General features: G+C 58.3%; 1 protein-coding gene across 15 annotated transcripts in view; it reads right to left on the minus strand.

Annotated features, from left to right (window-relative positions):
- Positions 1-641: 641 nt before the first annotated feature.
- Positions 642-15,594, minus strand: part of DNM1 (dynamin 1) — a 44,452-nt gene continuing 29,499 nt past the window's right edge. For 2 of the 15 annotated variants that reach the window (XM_027104707.1, XM_027104703.1), the window contains exons 12-22: positions 15,284-15,354; positions 15,060-15,111; positions 14,843-14,854; positions 12,355-12,468; positions 8,454-8,563; positions 7,605-7,716; positions 7,133-7,144; positions 6,588-6,758; positions 5,260-5,501; positions 4,678-4,893; positions 642-2,461 (exon numbers count right to left, since the gene is read on the minus strand). In XM_027104707.1, coding sequence (XP_026960508.1) covers positions 2,440-2,461; positions 4,678-4,893; positions 5,260-5,501; positions 6,588-6,758; positions 7,133-7,144; positions 7,605-7,716; positions 8,454-8,563; positions 12,355-12,468; positions 14,843-14,854; positions 15,060-15,111; positions 15,284-15,354 — 1,134 coding nt within the window. In that variant the 3' untranslated portion in view covers positions 642-2,439. Of the gene's footprint in view, positions 2,462-3,306; positions 3,309-4,677; positions 4,894-5,259; positions 5,502-6,587; positions 6,759-7,132; positions 7,145-7,604; positions 7,717-8,453; positions 8,564-12,354; positions 12,469-14,842; positions 14,855-15,059; positions 15,112-15,283; positions 15,355-15,594 lie in introns of all 15 variants that reach the window. The other 13 variants (XM_027104705.1, XM_027104704.1, XR_003432480.1 and 10 more) reach the window with 13 other exon arrangements.

A 15,594-nucleotide genomic window follows, 5' to 3' on the forward strand; every position in this document is an offset into this window, starting at 1 on the left:
TGGCCAGAGCAGGTTTCACAGGACGAGGATCAGCTGACTCCAGGTGCTTTCCCAGTAGGCCTCGGAGAGGATGCGGCTTTTTTCTCCACATCTTACAGCCCCCTAGCAATAGCTGGGTCCTTCCCCATCCCTCACCCCAATGTTTAAACCTTTACCTCTCCCTGAGCGCCACAGAGAACACAGGCCACAGAGGACACGCTGTTCCCCATCATCCAGAAATGGGTTTTATTCTCAGCCAAGAGACAGCAAGACCGGTAGTGGTCAGAGAACCACACAGCTGCCAGTACGGCACCCCCGTGTTCGAGGGGGGGTAGGGACGGGAGGGCGGCAGAGGGGGGCTGGCTGTCCACAGGCTGCGTACGACGGGGGCTCATCGGAGGTGGCACGCTTTGGAGGGGGATGTCAGGGTGACAGCGTTCCCTTGTAGTTGGGCCACAAGACTCCTCAAGGACAGCATGGTGATTGATTCCCGACACTAGAGGTGAGGCTTGGCCATATATGTGTGTGTGTGTGTGTGTATATATATATATATATATGTATATATATATATATATATATATATGAGTATTTATAGATATTTATAGAACTGGGCAGGAGCAAGACCACAGAGGGGCACAAGTTTCACCAACGTCACGCCTGGATGTGTCAGCTCACCACTACAACAGACTAAGTCACAGATGAAGGGGAAGCTCTGGGGCCGGGTAGCCACTGTCAAGTCACAGAACAGCCGTCCAGGCAGGCTTGGAAAGGGAGGTCTCCGAGGAATAGGAGGGATCTGGTTAGAGGTCGAAGGGGGGCCTGGGGCTCTCAGGTCGGGATGGACTTGCCTGACCCGATCGGCTGGCAGTTGGAGAGAAAGCAAAGAGAGAACGGGAGAGAGAAAAGGGGGAGAGAGCTGGTAAGGCAAGGGCAGCCTAGCCCGGCAGTCAGGGGAGAGGAGGGGAGGGGCAGAAGACCCAGGTGTGGGCAAGGATTCTGGAATAGAGAAGAGAGACGAGAAAGGGAAGGTAGAAGGGCAGGAGATGGGCAGGGGCCAGAGCCTCACGGGGGTCTGGGGTAAAGGCTGGGGCAGCGCCCACCCCTCCACACACGCTAGACTCTCACACACCACCAGGCAGTGCACCCACAGCTCCAGACACGTGCTCGGCCCCCTCTGGCTTCCCTCTTCTCTGGCCCCCTGTCTTTCAACCCACTGGCGCAGGGCCATCCCTAGCCTCAGGGAGTATGGGGCCGTGAGCCCCACGCGACAGCCACCAGGCCTGATGGAGGAACACACGAGAAAGAACACTGTTTGAACCAGGAGGGCAAAGCTAACAGAATGGCTGGAGGGAGCGCTAGAGGCCCCTCTGGGTGGGCAGAAAGCCCACGAGTCCTCTATAGGGACCCTGGGGAGGCAGGGAGGGCAGGCGGCCGGATGCCAGTGGCCACAGGCTTATAAGTCTAAGAGGGGAGCCTCAGCTGGTCGGGGGGCCGCAGGTCGCGTAGGTGAGGCTGGGCCCTTCCTGCTGGGGAAAAGCAGAAGAGCAAGAGTCAGCGCAGGTGCGGAGTGGCAGGCAGGCTCGCTGGGTGAGTTTGGGGCCCAGCTGGGGCGGAACTCAGAGAAGCTGGCTTGCCCAGGTCCGCAGACACCGTCATCCCCTTAGCGGAAAAGTGGAGGTCACCCCTAGGAGCAACAGGCCCAGGTGGATGAGCCTGCGGGCCGGCTACGGTGCTCCACCTGGGGCTGAGGACGCTGCCTTCAGTCCTGCACCAGCAGGAGTGACAGTACCGCGGAGGCAGGGGAAGGGGCGGTGTGACCTGCCTGGCCTGTGAGCTGTGCTCTGGGCTGATGGTGGGGGGGACACTCAGGCTTTCCCAAATCATCAAATAACCAGAGCCTTCACCCCCAGCTGCTGCTCGCTTGCTGGCTCGATAAAGGAGGTGGGACTTTGACTTCCTCTGCCCTATCGTGGATTCGGTTTCCAGAGCTCCCAGGCTGGGAGCTGGCTGCCCTGCCCCCGCGGCAGGGCTCAGATCGGGGAGTGAGTGTGGCACCCCAGGGTGAGACGCCAAGGCCTCTGGGTGCCTGAGTCCAGCCAAGCTCCCTGCCCCTAACACCACGAACCATGAGCTCTGCGCTCTTTCTGACGCCTCCAGAGAGCACCCAGCTTTGCCTGCTTGGGTGCGGAGCCTGTCCCAAGACCTCCCCAGGCTCAGCCATGGAGGTCTTGGGCAGTGGCACTGAGTCCCGAGGCTCGCTGAGAAGGGAGGTGAGAGAGCCAGCTGGCAGCGAGGACAGAAAGAGGAAAGAATAAGTCTGGAGCTACAGAAGGGAGAGGGAGGGGGCCTGCCTCTGAGGTCCCAGGTTCGCCCTGCAGTGTGGAGCTGGTGCGGCAGGGGGCAGACACACCGGTTCATGCAGCAGGTGGAGAGGCCTGTACCTACCGTGGCTGACGCTCCTCAGGGGTCACTGATAGTGATTCTGAAAGACAGCACGAAATCAACGTGGCAGTTCACGCTCACAGACGGGTCAGGCCTGGGGGTGGGGGGACACGCACACGCACACGCCCGGGCGTGCACACACATGCGGTGAGGCCCCACGGCCCCGCATGCACACGCTGACACACATGCCCACAAACAACACGCATACACCCCACCCCCCAACGCCCAGCAACCTCGCTGGCCGGCACGTGCAGCATGGATCTGGGGCATGCAGCCACTTGGCACACTGAAGCACACGCGGGGGCGGAGTCACAACACAGAAGCTCGCCCCCACACAGGAGGCATCTGCACCAGCTCCCTGCACACTCGTGCCTGGCGTGCTCAGAGGGCCACCTGCATTGCTCCAGAAGGGACAGGTCTTGCTTTCTTAGGGTCCAGCTGTCATGTCTCCACCCAAGAGCCTTCCATGGCTCCCTGCTGCTCACAGCACTGAGTCCCAAGTCAACCTCTTCTGTGGACTTTGAAGGTTCTCCTACCTGCCCCACCTTACCCAGGGCAAATTTGTTTTTCTTTTTTTTGGCCGTGCTGCGTGCCATGCAGGATCTTAGCTCCCTGACTAGGGATCGAACCCGTGCCCCCGGCAGTGGAAGTGCAGAATCTTAACCACTGGAACCTCCAGGGAAGTCCCCAGGGCAACCTCTTCTTATTCTTCCTCATTCTACCTGCACTCTGCTCTGGCCAGCAGCTCTCAACGCGTTCCACACTCAACTTTTGCCCACCTGCTGCTCCTTACCCAAACGCCCTCCTGACTCCTCACCACCTGAGCCTTATCTCCATCAGCCCTGGGATCTCACCGAAGTCAAGCTGCCTTGAAGCTCCCCAGACTGCTCTCTCCTCTGAGGCTGTGACTTCCCATGTGTCAGCCAGACTAGAGCGGAGCAGGTACCAGACCTTACAGTTCTCATGTCACACCTCAGCACAGGCCTGGGCACGTCAAATACCCTTAAGAATCTGAACTCACATTGGAAGTTAGCAAATAGTTCCTATAGCCACTTTTGCAGTTAATGTGGCATCCCTATAGCCACTGCCTCCCCTGATCCCCACACCAACCCTGGGAGAAAGGCAGAATGTTAAATATCATTTGGTGGAAGGGAAACTGAGGCCCTGGAAGGGAAAGTGACTCGCCTAAAGGCCCACTCCAGTCCAGTGCCCCTGACCGACACCACGCTGCCTGCGTTACCCCATCTGCCTTGGCCGTCAGGTCACCATAGAGCAAGCCCCATCTCTGCTTCACTGTAGGTTCATGGAGGTTAGACCCATGGCCCTACCCTCCAGCCATCTGGAAACAAATGGATATTATTGGTCTGATGTGTTCTTCCTCAGAGAACATGGCCAGTGGAAACAGGGCAGACTGAGTTAAATATCAGAGTGAGCTTCCTTGAAAGAGGGTCATGGATCAAGAAGGCAAAGGCAAGGGATGAAGTAGAACCCTTTTCCCTGGAGATTTCTGGGAATGGGGCAGCCTCCACTCCTGCCCGCACACCCACCACGTTGGTCCAGGCCAGCTAGGGCCAGAGGCAAGGGGAAGGAAGGAAGCCATCAGGCTGTCCCATGGCTCCCAGGCCCCTTTCCCAGCTGCTCCACGTCCTACTGCATGCCTGGGTGCCATTCTTACACTCTCACATCCGTGTGCACGCCCACACACACATCACACACCTTGCTGGTCACACAGTCACAACCCTCAGGGACAGGTCCAAAGAGTCAGGACTGGGAAGTGCGGGCACCAGGGTAGCCCTGAGTGTAAGTGAATAAAATCTACCCATCCAGAGAGGATTTGGGTTCAGATCCTCAGACCTGAGGTAGGCTCACTAGGAGCTAGGAGACAGAAGTAGAGGACGGAATGGAGAACGGAGGAGAGCGGCTAGAAGGGGAAAGGAGAAGGGAGGCAACGCGTGGGAGAGAGAGAGTGAAAAAGGAGGGAAGCGCCATGCAAGTGCTGGAAAGAAGAGGGCAGGTGGGATGAGCCCCACGGCCCCCTCCCCAGAAACGACCACCTGCGGAACTCAGCGCTCCCTGGGGGCAGGCTCCGCCAGCCCTCGGCCACACCCCCGGTGGCTCTGGCACCCACGGTCCGAGTGACCCGGACAGAGAGGGCCGGCTCTGGCGACCTGGGCCGATTCTCCGGAATCCGGCCCCACCTCCCTCCCGGCCACGCCCGCCCGGCGGTCTCTGCCGCCGCTTTCAGCCCCTACTCACCTGGGGACCCCGGGCGGGGCGCGGTTGGGGCGCGAGGGCACCTGGGGGGGAGGACCGAAGGGGTCAGGGGAAGCCCCCGGCCTGGAGGGCACGGGGGGCGCCCCCCCTAGGGCGGACCCAGCAGGCGGAGGCCCAGGAGCAGGGCCCCGCGACCCGGGCCGGGCTGGGGGCACCGCGGGGGCTCGGCGCTGCGGTGTGGGGCTGGACGTGGGTGACCTGCGGGCGACAGGGAGCGAAGGACAAGGAGGGGAGATGAGCGGCTCCGCCCCACCGTGAGGCCCCGCCCCCAGCTGTGTGCCGGTCACGCCCATGCGCGCAAGCTCCGCCCCTCCGCGCCTTAGGTTTTCGCCGGAGTTTAAGCCCGCCCCCAGAGGCTCCAATGTTCCAGCTCCACCCCTCCCGGCAGCCAGCTCTCCACGGCAAGCCCCGCCCCGCGATAAGCCCCGCCCCGCGATAAGCCCCGCCCCTCGCTCCAGGTGGGAGCTATCCCGGTGACGCCGTCGCGTCACTGCCCGGTCTCGGCCCTCCTCCAGCGGGCCCCGGGCTGGGGGGCTTTGGGGCCGTGGGAGCCGGCCCTGGTACCTGCGTCCAGCCGGTACGCTCTGCACCTGCAGCCAGGAGTCGTCCACGGGCGGGGGCATGGGCGTGCTGACAGTGGTCGTGTTGATGTCGCCGATGATGCTGAGCGCCTCTTTCAGTGCGTGGTACATGCGCAGCATCTCGTCGCGCCGCTGCGCCTGCTCGGCCGACTCCTCCATCAGTGTGTTCTGGTCCCCGCACGAGTACAGGTTGGCCAGCAGCTCCGAGAAGATGAATTCCTTGGTCTGCGGGCGGGCAAAGAGAGGAGAGGGCTGGGACCTGACGCCTGTACCAATTTGCCCTCCCCGCCGGGCCTTACTAGCTCGGGGATGGGGCTCCGCCACTGCCTAAACTCAGAGATCTCCCTTGCTTCCCCGCCTCCCCGCTTGCCCTTTTTCTCAGATGGTCCAGAGAAGAAAAGTGAACTGTTCAAGGTCATAGATCTAGAACACTCAGGGCCTATTATGCACCAGGACACCTGGTTACTCAGCTTATTTCAGCCTCAGTTTCCTCATCTGTAAAATGGGGTAGTTACACCCTTTCCAAAGACTTGTATGCTCCACTGGACCAAAATAAGGAAGATGACAGTTTAAAATTTTCTGAATCCTTGAGTAGCAGGTGTGAATGTGTGCCTGGATCGGGTGAAATGTGAGTGTCTGTGTGTAGGGCATGGGTTAATGTTCTCCTTAAAAATTCCCAGATGTTACCTGGGCCAGGCTCTGGAACATTTGTGGAGAGATGCTGAGGTTTTTTATGCCGTAGGCCTGTGTCTCATTTATTCATTATCTAAATTTATGTTGAGCACCTACTACATGCCAGGCACTGTGTTGTTATGCACTTTATATTCATTTAATCCTCAACTCTATCATTATCCATATTTTACATATAAGAAAACAGAGGCTCAGAGAGGGTAGTTCGTTTGCTCAAAATCACACAGGGTTGAGGCAAAGCCAGGATTCCAACACAGTTCTAATTCCCTTCAGGCCATGCTTTTTCACTAAGCCATGGGTGGAAGTGGTTCCGTGGGGTGTGTATCTCAAAACATGGTGTGGGAGATCTCAAAACATGGTCTGGGAGTTCTCAAAAGATGCATATTCCTAGCCCCTCCTGGAAAGCATTTAAGCATGCTTGGAACAACTTGGTTATGTGAATCTACAAAATAATATATGAAGCTCACATTACATTTCTATTGGATACCTCTGGCGTGGACCCATGCCTCCCTCCCCAGACTTGGTCCCACATGACTAGCCCGTGCCTACTCCAGGCCAACCTGGCCACCTGCCTCCCTGGTCGCACGAGAGCACCCGCCCCCCACGCGGTGGTGCACCCACATTGTTGATCATGAGGTGCATGATGGTCTTAGGCATGAGGTCCCGGACAGTCTTGTTGACGATGGCCATGTATGAGTCCACCAAGTTCCGGATGGTCTCCACCTGCCGCTCCAGCTGTGGGTCCATGGAGTGCATGAAGCTGTCTGAGCCATTCTCCTCTGTCTCACTGGCCTGCCATTGAGGACAGGGCATCAGGATGGCTAGGACCTCAAAGCCAGGTTCCAGGCATCCCCCGGGTCCCAGCCCCTTCAAGGATGCCTGGAACGCTAAGATACAGAGAGAAGCAACTGGCCTGTACACAAAGACACCAGCTCCCCCATAGCTCTGGGTCTCTGGGCTCTGTCCACCCCAGTGCCTCTCAGGACCCCAAACCCTCATTCAGCCTTATCTTGGCTCTGACTCTAGTACCTAGAATTTGCCTTACTTTCCCAGTCCATAAATTAGGACAGGACATCTCCAAGGACCCTTCATGATTCTAAAGGCCTGGCCAGATCTGTCGCCAGGCTAGAGATGCCTGGCAGAAGATGAGAGAGGGACACACTCACTTTCTCTTTGTCCTGGGAGGCCCACACCAAAGCCATAGAGGTCACCACACCAGCATTGCCATCATCGCCGCCGCCACCAGCGAGCACAGCCGTAGCAGACACACACAGGAAAAGAGGAGGGACTGAGTAAACCCAGGGCACTGCACCCCAACTGTAAGGCAACTCTAGACATTGTCACAGTGAAAGAGGGTAGAAAAGTGAAGGCAGTCAGAAGAAAGCATGATCATATGAAAGGGATGTCGGAAATGCCATCTGTGTCAGACAAAGAGTCATGTAAAACTGCACTGGAGAAGGATGGGAGGAAGGGTTAACTCTGATCCCACCCCAGAGCAGGTAGGGGGAGGATCCCTGCTATTTCTGAGCCCAATAAGAGCCGGAAAATATGGAATGGCTTGGCATCACTGTAGATGGCTTCCCCCGGAGCCCCTTATTTTAAGCAGCTTGCCCCTCCCCTACCTCCCCTGCCACTCACCCCAACACGCTCGGGGTACACGCCAGCTCTCAGGAAGGAGGCCTTCCAGCTATCCACCTCCTCCTGTGTCTCGCAGGCCAGTTCCAGCTGCCGATAATCCTTGTAGACGTTCCTGCAAGATGGGGCAGGTGGTGAGGGGAGATGGGGGACAAAGCCCATTCACCTTGGTGGTTAAGGGCGTGCGTGGACTGGGGTCATCGTGCCTCTGGGCCAATCCTGGCTTTCTTACTTGCCAGCTGTGGCAAGTCCCTTCTTCTCTCCCAGCCTTAGTTTTCTCATCCGGAACATGGGTTAATAATAACAATTCCTGCCTTTTAGGGTCATTGAGAGGATTTAGTGAAATGAGCAGTAAAATACTCTATTAGAAAGGGACTGAGCTCTCATGAAAGGGGGACCCATGACAGTGCAGCCCCTGGCTTAGATCTCAACCCCCATTGGCCCCCTCCCAGGCTTTCCCCTCTTGGCAGCTGTATTGAACCCTCATCTCTGAGTAGGAGAAAGTCCACTAGAGTCAGCCCTGGGTTGGGAGGGGAGAGGCCTGGTACTGCCAGTATCTCATGCAGGGCAGGTACTAACCGAGTGATTGCAGAAGGACAGGAGGGGAGGAAGGAGGGAGGGAGGGAGAGAGAGAGACGGAGAGGGAGGGAGGAAAGGCAGGAAGGAGAAAGGAAGGGGTGGCGGGAGGGAGGCCAGGAATGAGATCTGGACATGAGTGTAGCACAGATTAGAAACTCAACAAATATTTGTCAAGTGAATGACTTGCTGGGGAGCCCGGGCAGATCTCTCTGTCTTCTGGATCCGTGGGCCCGTCTTTACTCCCCAGGGCCCCGTGGGAGCAGGCAGGCGCACCTCTGCTCCGTGTTGAAGAGGGCAAAGATGTGCTTGCTGGACATGAAGCCCTTCTCCACGTCCCGCAGCTTCAGGTTGTCCACGGACAGCATGTATTTCTTCTCTTTCTCCTGGGGGAGAGGGAGGAGCGATGGGTGAGGTTGGTGCTGTCTGTGCTACGCCTCACTCCCTAAGGATGCTCCATGTTGCGGCGCGGGGGGACCTGGGGCTGTAGACCACCAGCCCCCTTGCACTGCGTGGGCGCTGTCTGATGAAAGCCTGGCCACGGGGCCCCGGGTCTGCTGGGCACCTCGGCTCCCCACGGCGTTCAAGCCCTTCCCACCGCCTCCGCATCCATGCCAGAGCTCAAGAGCCTGGGGTGGCGAGGCTGAGCTTGGCTCCCACATCCCGCCCCAAGCCAGCCCTGGACGCAAGCCAGGCCAGCCCCAGCCAGGGACCCCGCACTCGGCCTCTCTTGCCGCCAGCCTGGCCGATGGGGCCTGCTCTGGATAAGCCTCTGACTTCATTTCCTGACTGGAGAGACGGGGAAGGGGGGCGGCCACCAGGCCTGGCAGCTTCAAAGGGCTGGCTCAGCCCACTCCCCACAGCTGCCCATGTGTTAGCGATCAGGCACACAGCACAAGCCTGGAGATGGTGAGTGTGTGTGTGCAACGTGTGTGGTTGTATGTCTGTGCAAACATGTGCATGTCTGAGCACGTGTCCTCTCACCACTGTGCGTGTGCCCATGTGTCCCTGTGTGTGCACGAGGGTGCCTGAGGAGGTGCCAGCCCGGCTGTGTGTGCGTGTGAGCATGTGTGTATGTGTGGCAACTGTAAATGTCCATATGTCTGCATGAATGTACCTGCGGGACCTGCGCTGTGGGTGCACGTACTTACGTGCATAGAGTTTTCGTAATGGGCTGAGTCTGTGTGGTTTATCTGTATCGTCTGGGAGGAGTTACGCTTATCTGTGGATGGCATGTGGGTGCCAGGCCTGTGTGCACATGTGTGTACGTCTGGTGGGGGCTGACACGTGACTGTAGGCTCCTCTGTCCTACAGACAGAGGGGAGGAGCTCAGGGATCTTCGGAGGAGGTACCCCAGGATGGGGCTCTGGGAGGAGGGGAGGGGTTTCTGCTGCCTGTACCCCACTAGTCAACCCAACACCACAGGGCCCACACCCGGGGGCCCGGGCTGGGGTGACTGTGTGGGTTTGGAGGACTCGGGGCTTGGGCATGAGCCTCGCCACGGATCTCGGGTCGGGGGCTGGGTTTCGGAGGACCCTGCTCCACGTCCTGGCGTCATCCTGCCCACCTCTCTCTGCCCCCCGCACCCCCCTGGCCCGTCCAGCCACATAAAGCCCTCTTTATGCCAGGCGGGTGGCCGGGAGCCCCAGAGGGTGGCTGGGGGAGGAGAGGAGGAAGTTGCACACGCGGCCAGGGAACATCTGGAAGCATTCGAGGGAGGCCCCGCCGCCACCCGCCCTGCGCTCTGCTCTGGGGTTGGACACTAGGTAGGAGCAGCCCCCTCCTTCCCACAGGCCGGCCCGTCCCCAGGCCCCTCCTCCCCAGCCAGAGCTCCCGCTCACCCCTGCCACGTCAAAGGAGGCAGAAGGGGAGTCAGAGCAGAGAGGGGACCCCGGGCTGGCTGGGCTGGGCTGGGGACCTTGCATCTCCAGGACATGGGGCTGAAGCTCTCACCCGACGGACAGACACTGCAGCCTGGATGGATCAGAGGACACCTCCACTCCGTCTACCCAGTGTTTAGACTATCTGTTCAGGACTTCCAAATTGTACAGTAGTCTGCACATTGGTTAGGCTGGGCTGGGTTAGACCCTCGGCACCGCCGCTGGAGAGCTGGAGCGGCCCCCGCACGCCATCCCAGAACCGGAGCCTGGAGCCGGGGCAGGGGGCTTGGGGGGCACAGGGTGGGCTGGGAGGAGGCAACAGGGATGGGGGCACCACCATGCTGTGGGACGGGGTGGGGTTGCTGATGGGTGGCGGAGGAAGAGTGAGAAGATGGGGGGTCAGTGAGGGCTGGGGATGTGGGCGGCTGCCTGTCTGCCCAGAGGATCACCCAAGTCCCAAAGACCAGACGGTTGGTGGCTGGGTGGAGAAGGGGGACAGATCACCCTCCGCCCAGCCCGGACCACCTCCCTGTCCCCAGCTGTTTTAGGGCAGAAAGATCCACTCACAACCCCACACACACACGCAACTTTACCTCGGCACGAACACACCTACAACTCGGAGACATACATCCCCACACTCGAATTTTAAACCACACATCCGTGTCCCAAGCACACACAAGTGCATGCACACACATGCGCACACAGATGCACACACCCGCTCACAATGGAACACCAGCCCTCTCCCATCCTTACATCCCCAACACGTACAATACATATCCTCAAACGTGCCACACGCACGCCCTCCCTCCTCAAGTCCACTCGCCACACGTACACACAGATGCTTACACACCGGGCACGGGCACACACGCCTCAGGCACACATGGTCTGCCCCCAAACACACATGCAAACCCTCAAACACCGAACACGCCCCGAAGCTTATACCCCAGACACTCTCCTGTCAAACACCCACACCCCACGTCCACAAGCCTCACACACACCCTCACCTCCCAGCACTCACTGCCCAGCCCTCCCCCACCCACACGTACACTCAACGCCGGGGTCACACTCGACTCAACTCAAATGTACACACGAAGTTCCACAGAGACCAGCCCCCCGATACACACACACACACACACACACACACACACACATACAAGGACGGGGGCCCTGCTCAGATATACTCCCTCCTCCCCCCAGTGTAGCCCATCTCTAGCCCCCAGCCCCAGTCACACTGTCCCCTGGCCCTGTGCAAGGAACCTCAACACAGGAGCCCAAGGAATGGTGGGGCACGGGCACGTCTAGGAAGGCTGCCCAGGCGGTAGAGCAGGAAGCGGTCCCCACACCCATGCCCCGCACAGCCTCACGCTCCACCCTTCGAGGGGCCCCATGCTCTGGGAGAGGCCAGGGTTGGGGTAATGAGGTCCAGATGGCTTGGCGCCCCCGCCGGTGACGACAGAGGGCCCCGCCCAAAGTGAGGAGGGGGGCCCTGCCTGGGGAGACTTGGAGGGGGCAGGGATCAAGGAGGGGGGCTTGGAGAGCGAAATCAGAGGCCACTGCCCCAGGCTCTGCTCCCCCATGGAGAGCACCTTCGCCTTCAACAGACCCCTCAGGAAGAAGGGGGTCCCTCCCCCCACTCCTTGGCCAGCTGGAGTTCATTACCACAAGCCCCCTCCCCCCCAGCCCTCCCTGCTCTCTCTGGTCACCTCTGGAATCCAGATGTGGAAGCCAAAGGGACTCGTTCTTAAAGGAGACCAGCAGCAGGGAAGGGGGGTGGCTGGGCTTCTCTGTGCCCAGTGGGCAGGGAGGAGTTTGGGGTGGTGCCTCTGTGGGGCCCCATCGCTCCTCGCCCCTCTGGCTGGAGGCACCCTGGGCATCCCCCTCGGACTGCTGGGGGCTGGGGGGCTGGGGTGCAGGGGTTAACAGCGTGTCTGGCAGCTGGACTCATGTGTGTCATGGGCCTGTGGAGGCCACGGAGTAGGAGGCACGCCCTGGAGCAAGAAAACAGGAAGGCTGCGGGGCTGGTGGGGTCAGGGAGGGATGCCCAGCACCCCTGCCTGCCCCAGGGCACTGAGCCCCAAGTTCCCCAGTCCTGCCAAGCCCTCTTCTCCATCCAGCCTGGATGAGCCCCCAGGATTGCCTGCCTCTGGTCCTGACCTCCCACCTCCACCCAGAGGTCTTTGATGAGAGTTTTAAATCCCCCTTTTGGGTGGTTCAGTCCACTCCAAGCCTGTGGTAGGGTCTCAGCCTGCCTCTGGCCACCAGCCAAACCCCTTGATGACCAGTGGCCCTTTACTTACCTCGTCATCCTTGTACCAGGACAGATTCTCGGCGGTCAGCACAAACCAATACTCCTTGGAGCCCCCCTTCATGATACCGATGTTGTTGATGGTCAGCCAGCCCTTCCGGATGACCTGGAGGGTGGGGGGGGCAGGAAGTCAGTGGACAGAGGCCAGGATTCCCCATGGAGGATGGGGTGGGCAAAGAGAGACCCTCAAAAGCTCACCCCTCCCCCAGCTCTTCAAGGCCTGGCTGGTCAGAGAGGGTGGGGGCCAGACCTGCCCTGGTTTGAACCACAAGTGAACAGAGAGGAAGACAGAGGAAGGCAGAGGTCAGCTCAGGATAAAGAGCCTTCTGACAGAGCCATCTGAGTAGAGGACTGGTGGCCTTGGTAGGGGACGAGCTCCCCACTGCTAAAAAGTGTGCAAGCAGAGTTTAGGTGGCTGATTGGGCAAGATAACTCTGAGTATCTTTTCAGGTTAACAGTCAGTTTATTCAAAGACTTTTTCTGACCTCAGGGACTTTGCACGTGCTTCTGTTGACTCTGCCTAGAAAGCACTTCCTCCTGTTGGCCTGGCAAATCCTACTCATCCTCTGGGTATGAGCTCAGAAGTCACATTCTCAGGCAGACTCTTCCCGGCCCCCCATATAAGTCAGGACCCCTATTATAATCTCTCATCACTCCCTTAAGCTTTCTTCTATGACGATGACTGGAATTTTGAATTTGCGTGCGTGTGTGTGATTATCTGTTGATGTCAGTCTGTCTTGCTAAATTGTGAACTCTCTCCCTCACTGGTGTATCCCAGCACTTGGCAGAGTGCTAGGCAAACAGTAAGTTATCAATAAATATTTGTGGCATGAATACATGAATGCCGTGATAGTAGGGTTCTAAGAGTCTTTGCCTCCAAGCCCCAGGACAGGGGTGCGGTGGTAGAGCACAGACGCGGCGGGGAGGAGCTGAGCACAAATTGTCCAGACTCCTCTTCCCTGGAGAAGCCCAGAGTAACAGGCAAAGGTCTCTTTTCACAGCAGGAAGCAGCTGTCTCTGGGACTGTCCTGAGCGACTGACGCAGATTAGGGCCTGTGGATTCTGCTCCAAGGGCAGGGACACTGACCAGACCCTGGTAGTGGGACAGACTGAGGGGACAAGGGAGCTACTTCTGCTCCCTCCCCCAGCCCTGGCCTCCCTGGCTTCTCCCCTGAGCATCCAGAGAAGACTGAGCGGCCTGGGGCTGGCAGGAAAGCCCTCTGGGGTCAAGCCTGCTTCTAAGGCCCCCAAAGCACCCCCCCCGCCCCCCGCCCCCACTCCCAGCCCTCCTTAAACCTCTCTGGCTTCCCTGAGAACCTTGCGGAGAACCTAAGTCACACAGCGGATCACAGCTAGTAGCTGCCTTAGTCATTAACAGGGATGTGGTAGCCAAGTGCCTCATGACCACCCTCCCACCCTGTCCCGGTCTGGAGAGGATCCCCTCAGCATCTTGTCACTGTCTTTGGAATTGAGTCTGAATGCCACTCCCTGGCCCTCCATCTCCCCTGTCTGACCAACAGACCTCTCCACCCTGCTCCCGCCCTGACTCCTGTCCTGCCTCGGCCACCCCCAGCTCTGCCCTCCTCCCTGCTCACCCAAAACCCCCTTCCAGAGCCCCAGCGCCAGGGACCTCCTGTTCCCCCCACTTCCACCCTGCCTGGGGCCTGACTACAAGCCCAGGCTTCCAAGGGGCAGGGCCAGAGTCTGACTCCTGTCCAGGGGCCAGCACAGTACAGGCACCAGTGAGTGTTTGCTGAACCGAACTGCCCTGGGATACTGCATTCATTAGCTCCTTCATTCTATTTAGCACCTACTGTGTGCCAGGCACTGCACTGGGGGCTGAGGATTTACTGGTGAACAGGACAGACCCAGCCCTTCCCCTTATGGGGTTCAAGAGGGAAATGATATGATGCCAGTAATCACACAAACACCTATATTATCACAAAGAAACTACAGCTTCTGGAAGAGCTCAAACTCTATGGCTGGTGGTACAACCGGGGCTGAGAAGTGATGTTTCAGCAGAGATCTGAAGGACAGAATAGGTAAGGAGGCACTGGTCTCTTGACACTTCATTCACTCTTTACTCAACTCTCTAGTAGAGATGCCAGCTTAAAAACATTCTCTCTCATCCATCCGTCCATCTATCCAACCATCCATCCATCCATCCATCCATCCATCCGACCGATATTTAAAGAGCCCCTACTCAGTGCCAGGCCCCTGCCAGGCATTTTCACCCACCCCAGCCCACATGGTCTACCTCTGGCTGAAGTAGATGCTTAGTTCATGCGCAGTGATGGACAGATTGGTGGGACTCTGTGTGTGGCTAGACCCTGCCTCTGGCCTGAGCGCATGTGTGGACACCCATGGGCTGGTGTGTGCAAACCAAAGGGTGCCCTCTTGACCCCTGCACATCCCCACTACAAATGGGTCCCCTCCTCCCCCTCACTACACAAACCAAGAGCCCCAGTCCTGGTACTCACCAGAATCTCATCCTGCAAAGAGGTAACCATAGCAACCACGAGAAGCACCGGGAGAGAGGAGAGAGGGTTACTGATGCAGAGTGGGAGGCTTGTGGCTGGCATCTGACAGGCTCTCTGGCCCCTGTGGGACCCTTCCCCTCGGGGGAGGGGGATCTCAGAGCTTGGCGTCCATCCGGCACCCTCCATCCCTCCGGCTGGGGCACTGGAGTTCACTCACCTGGTTCCCTGAAGCCTTCTTCTTGTTCATCTGGTTGCTCCTCTGCTGAGCACTAATGAGGAGAGAAAGAAGAGTCCCAGAAACTTCTCTCAAGAGGCCCGGCTTCATTGCTACTGCTCAGTGGGCACCAGACCCAGAGGCTTAACCCAACAGGCCTGGGTCCTACACACACATACACACACAGTCACACGAGGTGTCACCTCCTCTGACCAGGGAGCACTCACTTGGCAAAGCCTATGAAGTCCTCATGGTTGGTATTCATGTAAGCCAGTTCAATATCGATGAGGAGCATGACCTTCAAGGATACACAGGTCAGCAGTAAAGTGGAAAAGATACCACAGAGTTTTAAAATGCATGAAAAGCTGGGAGAAGCATACTTGCAGCATGTATAGAGTCCATAATAAATCAATGTATAAGCCACAATAAATAAATGTATCCATAATAGTATCCATAATAAACAAAGAATTCCTATAAATCAATAAGTGGAAGACAAGAAACACAAATCAAAATAGTCCAAGAACATGAATGGGTAACC

Source organism: Aethalodelphis obliquidens, unplaced genomic scaffold (genome assembly GCF_003676395.1).
Source record: "Aethalodelphis obliquidens isolate GAN/ISIS:26980383/991018 unplaced genomic scaffold, ASM367639v1 scaffold7, whole genome shotgun sequence".
Taxonomy (NCBI): Eukaryota; Metazoa; Chordata; class Mammalia; order Artiodactyla; family Delphinidae; genus Aethalodelphis; species Aethalodelphis obliquidens.